The 22,518-nt window shown below is 40.5% G+C and overlaps 1 protein-coding gene across 10 annotated transcripts in view; it reads left to right on the top strand.

Moving 5' to 3' along the window:
* Positions 1-22,518, top strand: part of DGKI (diacylglycerol kinase iota) — a 430,242-nt gene that overhangs the window by 155,305 nt on the left and 252,419 nt on the right. For all 10 annotated transcript variants that reach the window (XM_055591024.1, XM_055591028.1, XM_055591025.1 and 7 more), the window contains 2 exons: positions 9,232-9,303; positions 13,384-13,500. In XM_055591024.1, the coding sequence (XP_055446999.1) occupies positions 9,232-9,303; positions 13,384-13,500 (189 nt within the window). The remainder of the gene's footprint in view (positions 1-9,231; positions 9,304-13,383; positions 13,501-22,518) is intronic.

The following is a 22,518-nucleotide window of genomic DNA, read 5'->3' as shown; positions in this document are numbered from 1 at the left end:
TTGAATGTGTTTGAGTGTGTGTGGCATATAATGAATAGCAAATGAGACTGCTTGTGGTTCAGTTGCTTTACCACTCACTCACCACCAGGCTGCATGTTTATGATCACTGCTTGAGTTTACATTGTTTTCATTCATAATCCTACATTGTGTAAGAGTTAGGGTCCAGGCTTCCCTGGTAGCTCAAACCATGGAGAATCTGCCTGAAATGCAGGAGACCTGGTTTCATTTCCTTGGTTGGGACAATCCCCTGGAAAAGGGAATGTCTACCCACTCTAGTATTTTTGCCTGGAAAATCCCATGGATAGAGGAGCCTGGCGGGCTACTGTCCAAGGGGTTACAAAGAGTCAAACACGACTAAGCGACTAACGTTTTCACTTTCTTTTAGGGTCCAGGAAGGAAAGAGATCTCACACTCAAATTATGTAATTTGATGTGTTTAATAGAGAGAATCTTTAAAATGCATGAGCAGAAGAGAAACCACAAGGAGCGTATAGAATTCTATTCACCTGTCCCTGGAATGCCATGGCAGCTCTAATTTGCCTATTTCTGTATGATTTTGATTCCTTCTTCCTCTGTCACAGCAATTCTGGCATTGCTCTTTCACTTAACACTCATTTTTCACTCAAGTTTTCAGACCCCATTCTAGTATTGACTTTAGCTTCCTAGTGTTAGTGCTGTATTCTGGGGGTCCTGATACTCTGTTAAATTCTTTGTTGTAGATGCTCCCACATTGAGAAACCCTCTTTTATTCAACATTAAGTCCTGCCCGCCCAGGACCCAGTCCAATGCACACTTTCCTTTTCCTGTTGGTATATGTTGGTTAGGTCCTACAGCTAGATTTTTCGAGATGTATTCCTTTTTCTCTCTGAGCAGCCTCTGCACATTCCAGACTGAGTATATTGGTGTGAAAAGATTATTAGGTCATCTTAGATACTAGCAAGAAGAGTGGATTGAGTAGATCTAACACTAGAATGGCATTTGAAACTTGAACAGCAGCAACAGCAACAAATCTATCCTCCAATTAAAAACTTTTTTTCAAGAATGACATGATGGTTACACATCCTGACTGCACAGAGAGAGGACAGTGGATATCTATGTTTCAAAACCTTCTAGATATTGACCTATATATCTCTCCTTTGACTGATTCTAATTTGTATTTTTTTGCTATAATAATACTATAATTATTAGTAAAAAAAAAAAAAAAAAAAAAAGAAAGAAAATCCATGTTAAGTGAGGTAGAGATACCAGAATTGCTGTGATAGAGGAAGTAGAAATCAAAATCTCACAGAAGTAGGCCTGCTAGAGTTGCTATATCAGAGACAGCTGGAAAACCCATCAGTTTACTATTAAAATCCCAAAGTGAAGTCAAAGCTGTTTCTAGGCAGCAGAATCTTTTATTTCTCTAAAGCATGCATTATATGGTGGTATTCCTTTGTCATAAATTCATGAAACCAGAAGGAGCACAATCTAAATAATTTCAGCAGTTTTGTCAGTATATTTCTCAGTTGTCTGGGAGCTGTTACAGAAAAAGTCTAATTTTGCACCAAAAGAAAGTGTAATTAGTTTTACCAGCAGAATAGCATTTCCTCCATTAGTTAAGGGTAGAGACTATAGCCAGTTATGTCCTGGAATGTCATACTGTCAGCAAGATTATAGACTATAGGACTTCTCAGAATATATGTAGTGATTTGTAGTTGGTAACTGTGATACCATCAGTCCTGTCTTTTAAAAAAACGTAGTTTTGGTTAAAAACAAATTTTCCGAAAAACGACCTGCTTGGTGAATATTATCAAGCTTCCCTTGTGGCTCAGCTGGTAAAGAATCTGTGTGCAGTGTGGGAGACCTGGGTTAGATCCCTGGGTTGGGATGTTTCCCTGGAGAAGGGAAAGGCTACCCACTCCAGTATTCTGACCTGGAGAATTCCATGGACTGTAATAGTCCATGGGGTCGCAAAGAGTCTGACACGACTAAGCGACGTTCACTTTGGTGAATATTATGAACATTAAAGTTATAATTTTTATTGGGAAGGTTATCAGTTATGGGGCAGAGATGGACATTAATTTTCATGGAAGACCATTATTATTATAATTGTAGCTAGTTGTACCATTAGATAAATATTTTCGTATAAGGAACTTCCCTGGTATTCTAGGACAAAGACATAAAATTAACAGTTACCGTTTTGTATGCAGTTTTGGCCATGTATCAAGCATTTTTATCCTAGAATCAGAGTGGTCATAAAAATATGAACACATAGTTAAAATAGTTAACGTGTAAACTGAAATGTAGATCTGTGCCCATTGTTATAGGCTTAATTTCAATTATGCTTTAATTATAAGGTTAAGCCTCCTACTTCCATGAAATATCTGCATCTGATGAAAATATTCTGGACATCATGCCTTAGGCACTTCATACACTCTTCATATTTTTATGACCACTCTGATTCTAGGATAAAAATGCTTGATACATGGCCAAAAGTTTGTGGTAACAGGATTCTGTTGAGAATCCTGTGCTCTAAATTCTGCTCCTCCCACCCCACCTCCTCTCCTGGTCCGGATACTCAATTTTTGACCTGTAGCTTGTATTAATAGCAAGGGCCTTTGGATAAATTAATAGAAAAAGCAGAAGCTATCTGAGAATAAGAAGACTGGCTCTGATTAATAAATTGTAATTACAAAAAAAAGGAGGGGGGACATAAAGGCTCTATCAAGGAATAATAAAATATCAGTCTTTGTACATGAATCAATGATTACCCTTGAATGAGAGTTTATTATGACCAATAAGGACATAAATTTTCAGAGCTCTTAATGCCACATAGTTAAACCCAGTGAACAAAAATTTCGATTTTTCAAAGATAATCCTAATAAAGTAACTGTAGATTCATATAATTTGCAGCACTGTCAGAAGTTAGAAAAATTGGTTACTGTAATTCAGTTTATAAAGCTATTATTTATTTTAACTCAGTTTTACTTCAATTTATGTCTACATTTTGAAAATCTTGACTGTTTATGAAATGTGTGAATTAAAACCAGTAAAATCAGTATAGGAGGTTTTAGGATGCTCAAGTAAATTAGATTTTTATGATTAAATAAACCCTAATCTTGCATAAACTACAACATTAATGGTACCATTTTTACACTGTGATAAAGCCAAGGAAAAGGCATATTATAAAACTAGTCTAATATCCAGTGATTCGCACTGCCAGGCAAGGGTATACCTATTCATGGAAAATTGGGCTGAATAGTTTGTTGACGGGAGGAAGTTAACAATTTGTACTTATAAGGAAAGAGACCAGTTCATGAAGACCTTGCTAAGTAACTATTGAAGGTTAAGCTCTGTACAGGACAATTTGTAAGTCTGTAGATCATCAGTTAAATAGGTTCCATGTTTTATTAGTCAGAAGTTTTCAGTGAGGTTGGTATGAGTTTGCCTGTGGGTCACTCAAAGGTCAAACGTCAGTTTTTCTTGGTTAAAAAAAAGTTTTCACTTAGGTTGGTTGGTGTGGGTCTATACCTGGGTCACTCAAAAGTCTCAGTTACTTAGCTTCAGCTGGTGAAACGCTGAACGTCATCACTGGCTGTCAGCTTCCGCTGGTTAAAAGCAGTTGCATGGGAATGGCACAGCCAGTTTGAGATCTGCTCCAGTGGGAAAAATTTCCTTGTACGTTGTATCAAATCGCTATAGTACTTCTATCCCACTGGATAAGTTTACAAGAGTGCTATAATAGTTTCATTTTAAATTTTTAATTAAAACATGGTAAATTTTCAATTTTGTTTTTCTAGTAATAATGAACTTTGCCTCTAATTAAACTTAGGATGATCATTTTATTAAATACTAAACATAATATGCGTAAGAGAGGATATACATTTTTCAAAAATGAAAGGGAGTATTTGAGCAAAAATGAAGTACTCTGTGTTGCTGCTGCTGCTGCTGCTGCTGCTAAGTCGCTTCAGTCGTGTCCAACTCTGTGCGACCCTATAGACGGCCTCCTACCAAGCTCCTCTGTCCCTGGGATTCTCCAGGCAAGAACACTGGAGTGGGCTGCCATTTCCTTCTCCAATGCATGAAAAGTGAAAGTGAGGTTGCTTAGTCGTGTCTGACTCTTCACGACCCCATGGACTGCAGCCTACCAGGCTCCTCCGTCCATGGGATTTTCCAGGCAAGAGTACTGGAGTGGAGTGCTAAGATGGATATTGATTCAGCCTTAAATAATTCCCTTGGGTTTGCTTTTGTGAGTCTTGAATATGCAAGTGGACATGGTGAGGTTTATTTTGCTGTCAGTGGTTAAAGTTTTGGAGGCAAGAACAGATCTCTTGGGTTGAATCAAATCGTACAGGGACTGGAAATACAGTCAGGAAATTCCCTCACCCAAATCTCAGTTAAATACATAATAAGAAAGTTTGTTTCAAGTAAAGCTCCCTTTCCTGGTTTCAGCCAAGGCTATAAAACTGAGTGCTATTTGGTGTATGCCCTTGGGTGCACAAGAAAAAGAGCAACAAAGTTCTAGCTGCTCAGAATAAATGTTGTTTAAACTTTATTCTAAAAAACTCAACTGTATCCCTCAAGCTTCTTGGCATTTATAATTCTGAAGTTAGTTAGCTCCAGCACATCTGACCTCACACCCCTGTTTTCCTTCTGGATAGTGATGAATGAAGTAGCCCTTAACAATCAGAGTCAATTGAAATTCAGCTAGGGCATCTATCGGTATCATAATATCAGATTTGGGCCAGCATTTATAAATAGGTAATTAGGAATCTGGCTTTTCTTGCTGTGCTGAGATCCCAGACAAAACCTGCCTGTGGGATCATGGAGGCTCCAGGGTGTTCTCAGTCTTCAGTCGCTCAGTCGTGTCTCACTCTTTGCGACCCCATGGACTGCAGCACGCCAGGCCTCCCTGTCCATGACCAACTTCCAGAGTTTACTCAAACCCATGTCCATTGAGTCGGTGATGCTATCCAACCATCTCATCCTCTGTTGTCCCCTTCTCCTCCTGCCTTCAATCTTTCCCAGCATCAGGCTCTTTACAAATAAGTAAGCTCTTTGCATCAGGTGGCCAAAGCATTGGAGTTTCACCTTCAGCATCAGTCCTTCCAGTGAATATTCAGGACTGATTTCCTTTAGGATTGACTGGTTTGATCTCCTTGCAGTCTAAGGGACTCTCAAGAGTCTTTTCCAACACCATAGTTCAAAAGCACCAATTCTTCGGCACTCAGCTTTCTTTATAGTCCAACTCTCACATCCATACATGACTACTGGACAAGTCATAGCTTTGACTAGATGGACCTTTGTTGGCAAAGTAATGTCTCTGCTTTTTAATATGCTGTCTAGGTTGGTCATAAGCTTTCTCCCAAGGAGTAAGCATCTTTTAATTTCATGGCTGCAGTCACCATCTGCAGTCATTTTGGAGCCCCCCAAAATAAAGTCTGCCGCTGTTTCCACTGTTTCTCCATCTAATTGCCATGAAGTGATGGGACCGGATGCCAATATCTTTGTTTTCTGAATGTTGAGCTTTAAGCCAACTTTTTCACTCTGCTCTTTCACTTTCATCAAGAGGCTCTTTAGTTCCTCTTCACCTTCTGCCATAAGGGTGGTATCATCTGTATGTCTGAGGTTATTGATATTTCTCCCAGCAATCTTGATTCCAGCTTGTGCTTCCTCCAGCCCAGAGTTTCTCATGACTTACTCTGTGTATAAGTTAAATAAACAGGGTGACAATATACAGCCTTGACGTACTCCTTTCCCTATTTGGAACCAGTCTGTTGTTCCATGTCCAGTTCTAACTGTTGTTTCCTGATCTGCATACAGATTTCTCAAGAGGCAGGTCAGATGGTCTGGTATTCCCATCTCTTTCAGAATTTTCCACAGTTTATTGTAATCCACACAGTCAAAGGCTTTGGCATAGTCGATAAAGCAGAAGTAGAAGTTTTTCTGGAACTCCCTTGCTTTTTTGATGATCCAGCAGATGTTGGCAATTTCATCTCTGGTTCCTCTGCCTTTTCTAAAACCAGCTTGAACATCTGGAAGTTCCAGGTTCATGTATTGTTGAAGCCTGGCTTGGAGAATATTGAGCATTACTTTATTACTAGTGTGTGAGATGAGTGCAATTGAGCGGTAGTTTGAGCATTCTTTGGCATTGCCAGGGTGTTCTACTTAGGTCTTTCTGTTAGATAGTAACCCTGAAGCCATGCCCACTGTGACTATGCCAGACTAGAGTCTGAAACAGAGAGCAAATTGCCACTAGGCTCATTTCCAAGGGACCCACCATAACTCTACATAAACACAGTACCCAGCGCCCCAGTTGTGGCTGGCCTGGTGGCTTTCTGCTATCAGCCAGGCTGTTAGGGCCGCACTGGACTGGATCTGTTTCTCCCTGAAGTCAGAAGGCCAATAGTCAGTAGAGAGATGAGCTAATACAACTGAATATAGCATTGCTAGTCACACATAGGATACTGGAGGACTTTGTTAGCAAGAAGTTAGAAGAGGTTCCAACAGTAAATGTGCTCCTTCTGTATACTGTGTTATAAAGGACTTTTCAAATGCATTGCTTTATTGGATGCTTATAACTACTCAGTGGTGTTGGAGAGGTTTGTATTTTTATGACCACTTCCAGATGGATGAAGGAAGAAGACAGAAGGGTTAAGTGATTTGCCGTGTCTGATCGAACCCAGGTCTCCCACATTGCAGGTGGATTCTTTACCAGCTGAGCCACACGGGAAGCCCAAGAATACTGGAATGGGTAGCCCATCCCTTCTCCAGCCAATCTTCCCAACCCAGGAATCGAACCGGGGTCTCCTGCCTTGCAGGCAGATTCTTTACCAACTGAGCTATGTGGGAAATACTACTCATAGCTGTGATTTATTATAACAAACAGCTACAAAGCAGAGTCAACAGAGGAAAGGAACATGGGATAAGGTCCTGCGGAAACCAAGTGTAAAGCACCAGAAGTCTTCTGACAGTTGCAAAGGACGCACTTAATTTTTCCAACACAGGTTGCAGCAACCTGTGTGAAATACTGTCTCCTGGGTCTCATCTGAGACTTGGTGGTCAGGTTTTTCTTGGGGGTCTGGTGACATAATCACCCCCTGCCCAGCACAGACCCAGCCTCCAGACTCCCAGAAGGAAAGCAGCTATTCATACACCAGGGTGTTTGTACCAACAATTCAGGCACAGTGGGCCACCCTCAAGTGGGCAACCCCTCCTGAAATTCAAGTTCCCTAATGCCAGCCAAGGACCCACACTGCAAGCAGGCTTTTGTGAGGATAGCAGACTCATGCTTGTTTTGTGAATGCCTCTGCACTGAGCGATTCTATAATCGCTTAAGTTGTTGAGAAGGGGATATTGATGGAGAGACTTTTCAGAATCCAGGAAAGTCCCGTGTTAAGAAGAGGTCACGTTTCTTGAAGTGGGATTTGAGGTTGGGCAAAAAAGAGAAGGATTAAAGGTGGAATTGCAGAGCACCAAGGTTTGACACTGGTCCCAGTCTCCTGTCCACGTACAGAAGATGGAGAGGAAGGAGGAGAATTGGGATGTGTTTTAGGAAATCAGGAGAGGCCAGAGGACCACAAAGGAGGAAATGTTCATTAGTATATAAAATGCTGCAGACAGGTAGGAATTATGGGGACTGCAAAAATGCCGATAGGACTTCTTTTAATAATGTGTAAAGATGCTTGCTCCTTGGAAGGAAAGTTATGACCAACCTAGATAGCATACTGAAAAGCAGAGACATTACTTTGGTAACAAAGGTCCGTCTAGTCAAGGCTATGGTTTTTCCAGTGGTCATGTATGGATGTGAGAGTTGGACTGTGAAGAAAGCTGAGCACCGAAGAATTGATGCTTTTGAACTGTGGTGTTGGAGAAGACTCTTGAGAGTCCCTTGGACTGCAAGGAGATCCAACCAGTCCATTCTGAAGATCAGCCCTGGGATTTCTTTGGAAGGAATGATGCTAAAGCTGAAACTCCAGTACTTTGGCCACCTCATGCGAAGAGTTGACTCATTGGAAAAGACTCTGATGCTGGGAGGGATTGGGGGCAGAAGGAGAAGGGGATGACAGAGGATGAGATGGCTGGATGGCATCACTGACTCGATGGACGTGAGTCTGAGTGAACTCCGGGAGTTGGTGATGGACAGGGAGGCCTGGCGTGCTGCGATTCATGGGGTCGCAAAGAGTCGGACACAACTGAGGGACTGAACTGACTGACTGACTGAAATTGACTTTCTTTAAACTCAAAGTTATCTGTACACATTATGCAAGACATGCAGCTCATTGCCTTTAAAGCTTTCCTGCCCATCACATCTTTCTGTTTGCTTTGGGTCACTTAAAAAGCTTTAAGAGTTTTGGGTCATTGATCTGCATTAGTTTGTTTGGCTTAGATTTCACAGCAGATAGAAATGGGTGAGCTTTGGGAAAGCTAAAAAAAATTTCCTTGAGAGTTACTGCGTACTTCTCTCTGGTAATTATTTAGGGACAACAGCGGCCAAAAAGCGTCTCTTCTTTCCTTGATGGAAAAGTAATTCTGTTTGTTCATTAAGAGGATTGTGTTTGCCATTCCATTAATCTCATTGCCATTTGCTGGTGAAAAATGGAAATTGAAAGCTGCTTGTTTTGAGTCCTGACATCCCAAGGGGATGATGAGAGTGTTTGAATTTCCTTCTCCACCCTTGGACGTCTCCCAGACTCTCACTTCTAGGTCACCTGACTGTCTCCTGCTTCATTTCTCTCTTTGTGGCTTCTTGATGGTAAGGTTGTGTAGGACCTCTGAGATGGATAACCACTGTTAAAAAAAAAATCATGTGAACCAATAGAGGCTTCTTTTTAACTTAAAATAAAAATGCATCAGAACCTCATTTACTTGGTGGAGGGGCCGATGATTTGGGGACTTCCCTTGCAGCCCAGTGGTTAAAACTCTGCCTTCCAGTACACAGGGCACAGGTTCAATCCCTGGTCAGGGAACTAAGATCCCACATGCCATGCAGTGTGGTCAAAGAAAAAAAAGTTTTTGTGGCTGACTTTGAGTGCCAGTGGTAAAGCGAATACTGGTGCCTCCTCTCTCACAGTTTAGAGAATTTGGTGATAGGAAAGGTGGTAGAAGGTGGAGATATAAGTGCCCACTGTGGCATTTGCTGTCTCAGCTCCCTTAAGCCTGGCCTTACTGACTTCCTTGGACTTCAGGAGGGCAGATACATGCTCGGTTGGAAGGGGCTTTTAATTCTCTGTCTCTTGTTCTAATATTCTAGGGCTTCCAGCAAAAATTCTCCTTCCACAGTAAAGAGATTGTGGCTATCAGCTGTTCCTGGTGCAAGCAGGCGGTAAGTTTGGGGATAAGATAAAACAAAGTGGGCTCCTGTTTTCTCAAAATAGAATTATATCATTGCTGGAGTTCCTGTCTGTAAGTGGAACGTTATCCTAATTTATGTACTATTTCTCTCATAGGATCTGTGGAGGGAGAAAGACACATTAGAACTCTAGAACCACAGGATAAATGAACTGCAAGAAACTAGAAATTAACCCCTTTATTTATATACATTGAAACCTGGAACCCCAGGTTGGAAAATCCCCTCCTGATTCTATCTCTGAGTCTAGAATTGAGGGATTTTCGCTCCAAGCCCACTTGCCCCATAGTACACTAGGTCATCGATGACGACTTGTGTAGAAGGAAGTTGCAACCTTAGATAATCCCTCTGACAAAGCAATTCAGACATCTTGGTTCTTCTGTTTTTGATGTGGGTGAATTTTTTTTCTTAATGGGACTGTGTTAGGATTAGAGTGGGCTTATATTCTTCCTTAGGTTTGGATGTTGTTATAGTTGGCTATAAGCTCATTGAAATGTTACTCTTTCTTACATTTGAACATGGATACTCATATGGATCCAATGATAATTTCCCTTTTTACTTTTCCTCTCTTCTCTTTTTTTCATTTTTAACAGCTCTGTCCCAACCAGATGGTTCATTTTTTTTTTGATCTATGAACATATTTTTTTTCTTTAACTAGACAATGTAGACCAACTCACAAGTTAGCGAACTATGGCTTGTAAACCAAATCTGACTGCTGCCTGTTTTTGTAACTAAAGTTTTACTGGAACGCAGCCATGCCCATCCTTTATGTGTTGTCTCTGGCTATGTTTTTGCTCCAGCAGCAGAGTTGAATAATGCAGCAGAAACAATATGGCCCCATAAGACTAATCTATTTACTATCCAGTCCTTTTATAGAAACAATCTGGATCCCTGCTCTAATCTCTAAATTTACTGGTTCTTTTAAATGTCTTTGTAATTGGGATATATTTTCCCCTCACTGCACAGCCAACCTGGAAATAAAGGGCTGTGCTGTTTAAGCTTAAGGGTTAAGGCTGTGCAGATAAACTTCAGACTTCCTGGTGGCTTAGGGGTAAAGAATCCACCTGCCAACACAAGAGACGCAGGGTGCATTGGTCGGAAAGGTCCCCTGGAGGAGGGCATGGCAACCCACTCCAGTATTCTTGCCTAGAGAATCCCATGGGCAGAGGAGCCTGGGGGGTTACAGTCCATGGGTTCACAAAGACTCGGACATGATTGACTGAAGCAACTTAACACATGCGCTGCACACATCAGCTTTATCTAGTGCCACAAGGCAGGAGTGGAAGATGCATTTACTTGAAACACATGAAATTGGCTTTTTTTGTGGGTGAAAAACTTTTGCTTCTTTGCAGTTCCATCAGGTTCAATCTAATAATTTCTCTGGCATACTTTCACTAGCCCCCACATGTCAGGAGGATCTGCTGTTACTTGGTGGGGACACCTTGGTCAGGAAAGTTCAGTGTTTGCTGCATCAGCCTCCTGGCACACTTTTTGTTCTTGGCATTTCTATCTCCTTTCAGGTAATTGTTTTACAAGTAGTCTTTGTGCTTCTGTTCAAGAACATGTTCACAAATATAAGGGAACATGTTTCCTTTCACTCAAGGAACTGTGCAAATGCCAGTTACAACTGGCCCATCAAGACAGTGCCTTTGCTTGGAAAGGAAGAAGCAGATTTAGGCCCTTGGGGTCCCCAACACTGTCTATGCTTGCTGTTTCCCTGATCTGGTGAGACAACACTTGCCAGGTAGCATCAGCCTGGCCTTAGATAGGCTGCACATGCTGCTACCCTGTAGCTGCCAGTTTGTGGTTAGATGGTTGATCCCAGGTGATTTAATTTGGAAACTGTCCTGCTTGACAATGAACTCATGTGCTTTCTTTTCGTGAATCTGTAGTCCAGTCGAATCACTAAAAAAACAACTCTCACTTGACCCTTGTGGCAGAGTTTTGATCAGTTCTTTTATCTTTGGGGGCTTCCCTGATGGCTCCGTTGGTAAAGAATCCACCTGTAATGCAGGACACCTGGGTTTGAACCCTGGGAGGACCTGGGAAGATCCTCTGGAGGGGGGCATGGCAACCCACTCCAGTATTCTTGCCTGGAAAATCCCCATGGACAAACAACCTGGCTGGCTACAGTCCATGGGGTTACCAAGTTGGACACAACTGAGCGACTAATCACAGCACATGTATCGTTGAGTTTCCCAGGGTCCCACATTGTAGAAGTTGATTTTTCAAGGACTGAAAATACAAAACCTTTTAAGACAGATTATGGTGGTGGTGTATTTTAACACTATAGGTAATTCCTTCTAGGATATTTGATGTCAAAAAATTGAGTGCCTTCTGTGGGCACTTCCTGTAGCAGAAAATAAAACTGTATTTGGGAGCTGGGTTTCATTTATTCGGGTCCTGACTCTACCCCTTAAAAGTCATGCAGTTTTAGACACACGTCTTAGTCTCTCTAGAGTTGCTGCCAAGTTGCTTCAGTCGTGTCCGACTCTGTGCGACCCCGTGGACTGCAGCCTACCAGGCTTCTCCGTCCATGGGATTCTCTAGGCAAGAACACTGGAGTGGGTTGCCATTTCCTTCTCCACTCTCTAGAGTACTCAGGTGTAAATTGTGAGAGTTGGAGTCGGCAGTCTCTGAGATTCCTGCCATGTTAGAAATGCAGTGGTTATTCATATGGAGATTTATTTGAATTATTAAAATTATTTTTTTAATTTATTTTAATTGGAGGATAATTACTTTGCAATATTGTGTTGCCAACAATCCTACATTCAGGGCAGCAAAGGAGACACAGACATAAAGAACAGACTTTTGGACTCAGTGGGAGGAGAAGATGGGATGATTTGAGAGAAAATTATTTTTTAAAAAAGGAATTCGAACGACATTTCTCTGGTATATCAAATTGTTTGCAAATCACAAACAATTTAGGGGGAATTATTTATTATCTTATTAAGTAGTATTTCATGCTTAATTGATTTAGTAATTTGCCACTGGATCATGTCAGATCTTGAAGCTACTCAGCGGTAAAGATAAAATTGCCCTGATGTGATGTAATTGGGGTGGCTATATTTGACAGTTTTCCTAAGACAGTCCTAATTTATGTCTGCTGTTCCAACATAATTATTGTCTCTGCTCCCTTTCATTCTTAAAATTGTTTCAGTTAAGATGATAAATTATGTGGTCACATTAAGTATAATCTAAGTAGCAGCTACTGTTAATTAAAAAAAAAAATCACTATGATTAAAATTTTAAAGCCCATAATTGTATAATGGGGATTTGATGTTTATTAGAAAACAAATGCTACCACACGTTATTATCACTTTACAGTCACAAAAAAGAAAAAAAAATTACTGGAAATGTAATTGGCCTAAGGTTACTCAGTCCATTGGGATATAGAGTTAAGCCCCTGGAACCTAGGTATTGTTATTATCATTAGTCTATATTGACTTCCTTCCTTTCAAAAATCAAAAGCACTTTAGATTTGCCAAGTGTGCTAGGACCATTATTTTTTCAGCAGCTTTAGACAAACCCAGCAGAAGCAGTCTCTTTGTTTCCCCTCTAACAACTCGCTAGAAGAGACAATTTTTTTTTTTTCTGGGTCCCTTACACTGGAGGGACTACTGGGAAGGATTGATGTCTGTGGCTAGAAAAATGAGAGGCAGATAGGAGGAATGCCACTCTGCTTGTCTTCATTTCCTTCTCAATATTATCCCAAATCAGCCAAGTCTGTGAGGAGCACAAGCCAAGTGAAACAAAATTATGTGCAAAATTAGCTTTTCTAGAACCCTCCAAATATCCTATAAAAGGTTATCAAGTTTCAGCTGGTCTTATAAACTGAGTTCTTGTAATCAGTTGTTATCAGTTTATAAAGTAGAATGAATTTGTAGTCTGGTCTGTTAAGTTCCTGGGGTTGGTTGGGCAGTGATGAGGAGCGTGGGACCTCTATGCGTGTGTGCATGCAAGCGTGTGCTTAAGTATGCACACAAGCACTTGTTCCTTCTTGCGGTGGCATTTCCCTCCGTGCAGAATTGTTTACTGGCCTGTTTTTCCCTTCAGTTTCACAATAAGGTGACCTGCTTCATGCTGCATCAGATTGAGGAACCCTGCTCCCTGGGGGCTCACGCTGCTGTTATTGTTCCGCCCACCTGGATCATTAAGGTGAAGAAACCTCAGGTAACTGCCGGGACCCTGGTGCTGCTGGGCCAGCTCAGAGAAAAAGGAACTGCTGCTTCTTGCTTTTTTCCCCCCTGACGAGGCTCTGGGTTCCTATGATCTCTGCTCACTCCTCCCCACAGGCCCATGCTTAGCTTCCCAGTTCATCCCCTTAGCCCATCCCTGTACTGCTGTTGGGCTCTCTCATGGAACCGGCCTCTTCTTCCTAAAGAAATCAGAGTTTCATAGCAGGAGTGCTTGCTCCCCATTCAGATGCTAATATGTATTCTCTCGCCCGGGCGCTCTGCTGAGTTCCTTAAAGCCCTGTGGTGAGCGGTGCGTGCAGCTGATTCTTACACGACTCTCTTCTCTTGCAGCCTGGGCAACCCCAGGGAGTGACTGTGAGGGCGCACGGTGGTGCAGGCTTCAGTGTTGGGTTGCGATTCCCACCACTTCCAACCCCAACGCAGACTGTGGGTCATGACCTTCCCCAGTACACGAGGCCTGCTTAGAGAGCAACACTCTTTCCTTAAGGCAAAGTAGAATTTATCCTCTTAACAGCTAATCTCATTCTGTATTCAAGCCTCCTTGTACTTTCTGCATTGCAGGCTGATTCTTTAGGTCTGAGCCACCAAGAAGCTCTTCTGTACGTGTGTTTCCCCCCAAAATTCAGTACTCTCTCCAATTGTTTTATAGTAAACATTCAGTTAAATCAACACGTTTTCATCAAAAACCTTGATGGTATCAAGAAGGCTACTAAGTACTGTGAATGTAATACATGATCTTTGCTCTGAAGAACCATGTAATTTGAGGAAAGATCAGGGAGAGCTTCATGAAGCAGGTGGGTTTTATTCTGCTTCCTTAAAGATGGATGGGATTTAGATCAGTGGAGAAGAGAATAACATGCAGGAGAATGGCAGGAGCAAGTATACTTTGTCCAAAATTATATCCATGGGGCTGTGAGACTAGGTTGACTGCAGAGGAAGGTTTATGTAGGGGGTGAGTAAAAGGGAAGAGCATAAGATTGTTCAGGCCTGACTCCGAGGAGATTTTTGCTCCATGTAAACTTTATCCTTTTAACAAAGGAATGATTGAATAAAATTATATATATGTGTGTATATTTTTAAATATAATTGTTTAACTAGCATGAGTATGTGGGATGACCTAGTGATATGGGATTTTGGACGACTGAAGATAAAACAGGAAAACCAGAAGACACTATCACTCTGCAGAGAAACTCTAAGTTTACTTGTGTAAACTTTAAAAGATCTTTGGGTTGTGGAAATTTGCACACAAGTGAGGAGAAAGAGATGATCATAATGAATTCTATAACCATGAACGTTTCTGCTGCTGCTGTTGTTTCATCTGTCCCTTGCCACGCTGTATTGTTCTTTTCATAATTAAATTTGTTTTGAGATTCCCATGCAGTTCTAAGAAACAGCACAGAAGGAACCCATGTATCCATTACAAACTTTCTCCTCGTGGTACCATCCTGTAGTATCAGGGTATAACATCGGAACCAGGATGCCGACACCGTCAGCGAAGAACAGGACACTCCCATCCCTGTCCATGTCCTTATGTCGCCTTTCCACTGCCACATCCGTGTTTCCTCTGCCCCCACCCCATTTACTCTGTCTTCTTGAAAGTGCAAGTCTCCCTTTTTTCCTTTTGCTAGGGTATTTTAAAGCAAAGTTTAGCATACCGTTTAATCTTTTGTTTCCCAGAAAGATAATACTTCAGAAAGACAATTCCATACCATTACTTCACCCATCAAAATTAATTAATTTGAGGTGGCATCCTTAAATTATTTTTTGATTGTTTTAAATATATCTTTTTTACAGTTATTTTTTCAAACTAAGATCCAAAGTCTACAACTTCCTTTTTGTGGACTGATCTCTTAAATCTCTTTTAATCTATAGCACTCTGCTCTCTTATTTTTCCTGCCATTTATTTATTGAATAAATTGGGTCACTTTACCTACAGCATAGCTCATATTTTAATTTTGACTGATTGTATCCTTATTGTGCTTTAAAATCATTTAAATCCTCATTTAAAATCATGACCCATATTTCTTATAAAAATATTTAGATGTAAGGACTGAGATTCAGGTTTAATTTCTTGGCAAAAGGACTGGATGGGTATTGATGTCTTTTTCTGTAGTCTTGCTTTTAATGGAACATAATACCAGATTGTTCACTGTTAGTGGTGTTAGGATTCAGAAACTGTCATCCTAATCCATTTGTTATAAATTTGTCCCTCTGTCTTTCATCTATAATTTTATCCATTACAGATTGTTGCCTAAATCTTTTATTTCATTAGATTCTGTTAAAGGGTGATTTTCCAATTTTTACTCTTCAATTTTTAGCTACAGGTTTTCCATGAAGAGACCTTGACCTTATTACCAGCAAATATAATACATAACAGATGCTTTTGTGTTTGCCTTCATTTGTAAATTTTCATAATAATAAGTTGGTATTTTAGCAAAGCTGATTGGTGGGAATGGTTTTTGGAAAGTAGTTCAGAGTCAGGATGCTAAAGTCCAAAATTTTTTAATAAGCCACCTTTTTATTACCATCTATGATTCAGGACATTGTAATAATAAGAATGAAACCTAACATTTATGAATGCTTTACGTGTATTATGTATTTTAAGTACTATACATTTAGTATCTCATTGTTACAGTGCTCTTATTAGTCCCACTTTGCAGCTGAGGAAAGTGAGGAATAGAAAAGTCAAACAAATTAGCTGGGGCTATACAATTATTGGTATGAGATGTATTTGAACCCACAAATTGTGATTCTGAAATCCAAGCTGTTAATGATATATCATGCTACTGTACCATGTTGCTAAAACCAGCCTTGATGAATTAGATAACTTTAAAAATTTTGGTGGTCCCTTCTCCCCTGGGTCCCAAAGTCATCAAGTAATTTAACTAATTAAGTTCTGTATAAAAGGTGGTGTATAATGAGCCTGAGGGGACAGAGTGGCAATAGGGTAGTGGTGAAGCGCTCTGGTTTGCGAACCAGGCAGCCTGGACTCATAACTTTGCTCTGCCACTTAATAACTTGTTTCATCTCAACTTAATCCCTTCTACTTCAGTTTCTCCTCTGTAAAGGGTAAATAATACTTGTACCTATTTCATAGAGCCTTTTTGAGGACTGGTGAGCTAAAACACGTAAACTAACACAGAGAGAACAGTACCTGGCTCATTGTAACCCCTCAGATTTTAGCTCTTGCTATTTTCCTTCTTGTTGACTTTTAGGAGCACAAGGTGTCAGGTGAAGCTGTGCAACAACAGAAAACAATGGGACAGTCATACAGGGGTCAGGATAGAAGTTACTGACCCCTGAACCTTCTGTGTTACAGCGAAAGCAGATGTAAAGAGGGTGAGAGAGAGACCCAGTGCAGGGGGTAGAAAGAGTCAAGAGTAGGGGCCATAGCATGGTATCTACAGTGTTTCCAAGTGTACCTCGAAGTATTACTGTAGCTGTTGTATTTCACACCGGAGTGGGATTGTATATTCACTAGCCCAATCCCTGTCCCAGGGGAGACAGTCAAGACCTGCTCATTTACTAAATAAAAGAATAGAAGGAGACAAGGAGAACATCCACCCCTAGGAAATGGAAGGAGGAGGAGAATGTTTGCTAGACAGAAAACTATGGTAGGATGAAGTTTCAATATTAAAAAATGAAAAGAAAAATAGGGCAGTCATCAATGTTCAATTCTGTAGACATGAAAAAAATAACAAGGGTTGAGAGAAGTCCTTGTGTTTGAAACCAGATCATTGATAAGTCAAAGCTGTAGTTTACAGAGTATGGGGCATGGGTGGCAACCTGTTACAGATGGTGTGGAAGCAGTAAGATTAGAGAATTTATTTGGAGACATTGGGTGGGAAATCTTTTTTTTTAAAAAAAGGAAAATTTGGAAAGTAGATGGAAAACAGCAGATAAAATGCTTTCTGAACATTTAGAGTTTATGTATCTTTCCACCTATACCATATATTTCTATGTTTTTCCACTGGGGCTTCCCTGATGGCTCAGCGAGTAAAGAATCTGCCTGTAATGCAGGAGCTACAGGAGACACAGGTTCGATTCCTGGGTCAGGAACGATACCCTGGAGAAGGAAATGGCAACCCACTCTAGTATTCTTGCCTGAAAAATCCCATGGACAGAGGAGCCTGGTGGGCTACAGTCCAAAGCGTTGCAAAGAGGGAGACACAACTGAGTACAAGCACCTACCTACCTGTTTTTCTATGACACTGCTTAACAATGATAAAGGAGAAGAGCCTTAATTGAATTAAATAACTGTTTAATTAACCACATTCGAAGATGCTGTTGCCTGCAGCAGAAGGTCCAAAGATGAATCAGATGTTCATTTGATGTCCACAAACAGTGTACTTCCCAGGGAGGAAAATAGACACAACAACCTAAATCATTGGTTGGAGTCTTTGTGAATTTGATTCTGGAGAGGAATTCAGCCACAAGTAAATCCTTAATATGGGGTTGGCCAAAAAATTTGTTCAAGTTTTTTCCCTAACATCTTATGGAAAAACACAAATAAGCTTTTTGTGAAAGAGTGGGAAGGGATATCTATTGGACTGGTGTGCATCTCATGGGAGAGACACACATATGGAGGTGAAAGGAAGGGGCCAGAGAGTTGGGTTGCATCAGCCATGGTCATTGAGACGCGTGCATATCTAAGGCGCAAAGGGGTAAATGCCACCTAAGATGTAGAAACACGGATGGGACATGAAGCAGAATTGAGCTGCCTCCATCATGGGGAACAGCTTAGGCTCAATGGAAAATCTGCCCAGGGTGCTTGGTCTTGAAGGATGTGGACCACATCCCTGGCAAGAGGGATGGGAAGGGTAATGCGAGCCAATAGGATCTAACTGAGAACAGCAGTGAAGATGGGTCATGAAATAAAGTCGGCTTTATTTGTGATGTTTGTGTCTAAATAAATGGCTCTAAAGAAGAAGAGTAAAGGAGATTTACTCAAGTGTATTATGGTCTGAAAAAGTGAGTTGTAAAGAGGTGGAATTAAACCATATATTTTCATTCTCTGTGGAAAGATGGCAGGTTCTGAGTGGATAATGACTCTGTGACCAGCTGTGGAATTGGGCGCTGTGTGAAAACTTGCTGGATGATTTGCTAGGTTTCATCACCAAATTACTTGGTGAGACCTGGAAGTGAAAAGATGATGGAAGGCAGATAACTGAAAGGAGTTAAAATGAAAAACAAAAACAAAAAACCCAAATTTTAGTGACCAAGCCTCAATCAGTTAATATAAAGTCCAAGTTATATTTGAAGTTACAAATGTCAGTGTTTGTCCTCTGGACTGAAAATGTTAGAGGATAATGCTTTGGATGAATGGATTAAAGATATTCAAATACTAGTACAGGCACTTGGAGCTGATGGAGCAAGACTCATGCGGCATGAACTTTTTGTGAGGTCACATTTGTGGGGGGACCCTAGAGGTGTGTGTTTTTAATAAATAACATCATTCTCTACTTAATGCTTCAAAATTTGGCTTTTCTATTTGAAAAATCATAGGGAAAAGTCTATATTAATACACATATATTTGATTCCTTTTAAACTGCTATGGATATTTTATAGTTGATTTAAGCAAATTCCCTCCCAGTGGATATCTATATTATTTCTAGTGGTCTGTTTATAAAAACGTCACCATCAACTCCTGCCTACCCTTGTATGGGCTTTCTGCATGCTAGTCCTTATTCCTTATGATGGGATCATCTTGAAATGCTAGGGATCCCATGGTATGTAATAGCAATGAGCAACAATCTCCCTCAATGCCCAATGCCAAAGACTTCCTTTGGTCAATCTAAATGTCACACTTGCTGTGTGAGACAAGTTGCTGTGATTTGGCCAAATATGCCCGAGAAGCTGCTGAGACCCTGTCCTTAACTTTTGGAGTAAGTTTTCTTGATTCTTCTGCTTGCCTGTCCTTATAACAACCATTGCTGCAATGCTAAAGCTGGAGCAGGGCAGAGTGAGAATATCCTTTTATAGACAAAGTCCATGGAGCGCCCTCTTGTTATCCATCAGAGTTTTGTCCAGCATGTGAATGGAGGAAGACTTCATCTGGGATGATGAAGTAAGATATCATATCTTTAGATTTTGTTGTTATAATTGATCCTTTGTGATCCTGTCACCTGAGGAAATCCCAAGAGTTAATAAGAGTAGTAAGTTGGGTTTCATTCACAGTGGAGTCATTCACCTGTAGGATTTCATAACAGGCCAGGAAGGCGTCATAACTGTGATAAAGATTGTGTTGATAGGATTATTTTTGTGGTAAGGTAATCCTGTACCACAATACCTGGGACAAGAAAACAAAAATCCTTTATCTTTTCTTAGGAATTTCACAAAAGAGTGGGCACAGAATGTACAGGGGTGAATGCTGTTGGAATCAGAAGAACGTAAAAATCCAGACAAGAGCACTATGTTTCGCTGTTTGGACAGTTGAACTTGTAGAGCGAACCCTTTGCATCACTGAGTTAGCTGCTTTTGATAACAGCGATGCTTTGTTTTAGAACCCAGGAAAAGTATTAAAGGTTTCTTGGCTGTTTTGTCAACAATTCTAGATAATAACGTCTGGGTATAATTTTTTCATTCTTGGGAACCATGTTTATTTAACTCTCACAAGACTGACCAGGCAGAGTAAGTGCTATTGTGGATTAGCAAGGCTTGAAGACTTTTCTTGGCCAAAACACAGCCTGAATCTGCCTTCGCATCCATCTGTTCCTCACTGAATTAAGCTGCCTTCTAAAAGAAGTGATGTACTGAGACAGAGATACATGTTTACACAAGGACAGAAAGAAGCCTGGGGAATTTGGAGGTGTGAAGCTCCGTAATGCTTATCGTTTGCTCTTTGACCATCCGTAGGGAGGTAAGCTTACTCAGAGCTCACGTACAAGCGTCCAGGTACTGTAAGTCAACCGCTGTGCTTGAGCTTTCCCCCTTCTTGTTCTGTGAGATGAAGGCCTCAGGTGCGTGTGGCTTGATGAGGTTTGGAAGCATTTGCATCTGTGTTTAAAACAAAGGCTATTTTTGTCTGTCTGTTCCCTATGAGAGCTGAGTCCCCTGCCTGCTCCTTTTTCAGACATACAGCCTTATTTTGGTGTGTTTTTCTAACCCTTTTCTCAAACACACTTGATCAGCAGGATCACCTGAAGAACTGTGATTTCTGTGATCAAGCAAGTTGAGGAAACAGTCTCTCAACTTGGTTCATGTGCCCTACCTCTTGGAGTTTAATTATTGAGTCCTGTCCAGAGCCGAAAGTGTTTGGTGTCCCGCATTGCTCTTGGCACTAAATCAACGAAAACAAAAGAAATTAGCAAACAGTCACCCACTTCCTAAGGACCCTTTTTGAAATCAGGGAAGACTCAGTCAGTGTCGTGAATTATAAAAATACTGACTTATTATTTCCACAATGATATGGGTGCCTACTGTGTGCCAAGCATTTGTGCTGGGGATATATAGCCATCAAGAGGCAACTGATAACATTGATCAAAGTGTTTCTCATGGGATGGATACCAGGTTAACTACTTTACATACATTTTTTCTTTCATTTAAACTCCACAACTGTCCTTTGAGGTAGGTATTATCACCTTCATTTGAAAATTAAGAAACTTATTTCAAAAGTTTGACTTGGCCAAGGTTATGGAGCTAGTAACAGGGAGGTTCAGAATTCAGTCTGTCAAATCCCACACCTCACGCTTCTTACCCCAGTGATTGGCTTTACTATACGCAGTACACACAGCTCCTCATTCTACCTTTTGTATTTCAGACAGAGGTTCTCAATTCTGGCTACACTAGAATTCCCCAGGAGCTTTTATTATTTTATTTTATTCTATTCCATCCTGTTGTAATCTATTCTATTCTGGGGAGCTTTTAAAAAGTATCTTTGCATTGGTTTCACCCTAAACAAATTAAATAAGAATATTTGTTGGGGCCCAGGTACCAACACCCAAAGCATCATGAATTGCCATAAGTAATAGATACTGCTTCTGCCAGTCTAATAGTTTTCAGCACTCTACTTGGAATATTTGACTGATTAAGCATTTGAAAGTTCTGAGTAATTGTTCTTCCCTTTTAATAAAATTGGAAGTAGTCAAAATATAGCAAATACTCAAAGAATGCAGAAGTTTCCCAAGAGGGACATGATAATAGATCCATTTAAAGAGGAATTTGGAAACTTGGAGATCTATTTGCAGGAGAAGTATAGTCTAGAGTGAGTGATGAGAAATCACCTGGCATCGCGAACACCCGTGAACTTCTGGATTTCTTTTCTGGTGAGATTCAGAAAACCTGAAGACTCTTTTAATATGATGGGGGAAGAAAACCTTGGGACAAATGGTGGTTCAAGAAAGTTTCCTTCATCCTTGGTGAGCACAGGCCACAAATCAACTTTTTTTTTCTTGGTCCAAATGCAAGTAAAATAAAAGCTAAATAGTTTCAGTCTTACTAACTTGGATGTATTCATATATGATGTACTCTAGACTAAAAGGTTAATTTTGAATGCTCTAAGAAAAAAATACAGTGTTGAAAAATAGATACCTAAGTTTCTTCAAGCTGTTTGAAAACATTTAATTGCTCAAACAATGCATGTGTCTATACTTATGTAAACTTTTAAGTTAAAAATTTTGTATTTCAAGCTTTCAATACTTGGAAAACATCTATGTCATGGTAGTAATAGCTTGTCTTTATGAAGATGGCCATCTAATTAATTATGGACTCTCCACTAATTAAATCTGATTTTGCCTTGCCTTCAGCCAGGGAGCTGTGACTGTTCCCAGAAAGAGGTTCTTCTCAAAGCATCTGTATCAAATATTAAGAGTAAATAGCTGAAATAATCAGAGTTGTGGTCCATACGTTCCCTAGAAAGAGAAAGACAGGGAAAGTAAATGTGGGGTCCCTGTGTTTCAAGTTGGATGTGCTTCTGTGAGAGGAAAAAGATCAAGGTTGCCAAGGGAGGGAGGGCTTTTTTAAACCACTGGGTCCTTAGCCAGAAAAAGGAAGA

This window comes from Bubalus kerabau, chromosome 8 (assembly GCF_029407905.1).
Source record: "Bubalus kerabau isolate K-KA32 ecotype Philippines breed swamp buffalo chromosome 8, PCC_UOA_SB_1v2, whole genome shotgun sequence".
Lineage (NCBI taxonomy): Eukaryota > Metazoa > Chordata > Mammalia > Artiodactyla > Bovidae > Bubalus > Bubalus kerabau.
This window is presented reverse-complemented; position numbering and strand designations above follow the sequence as displayed.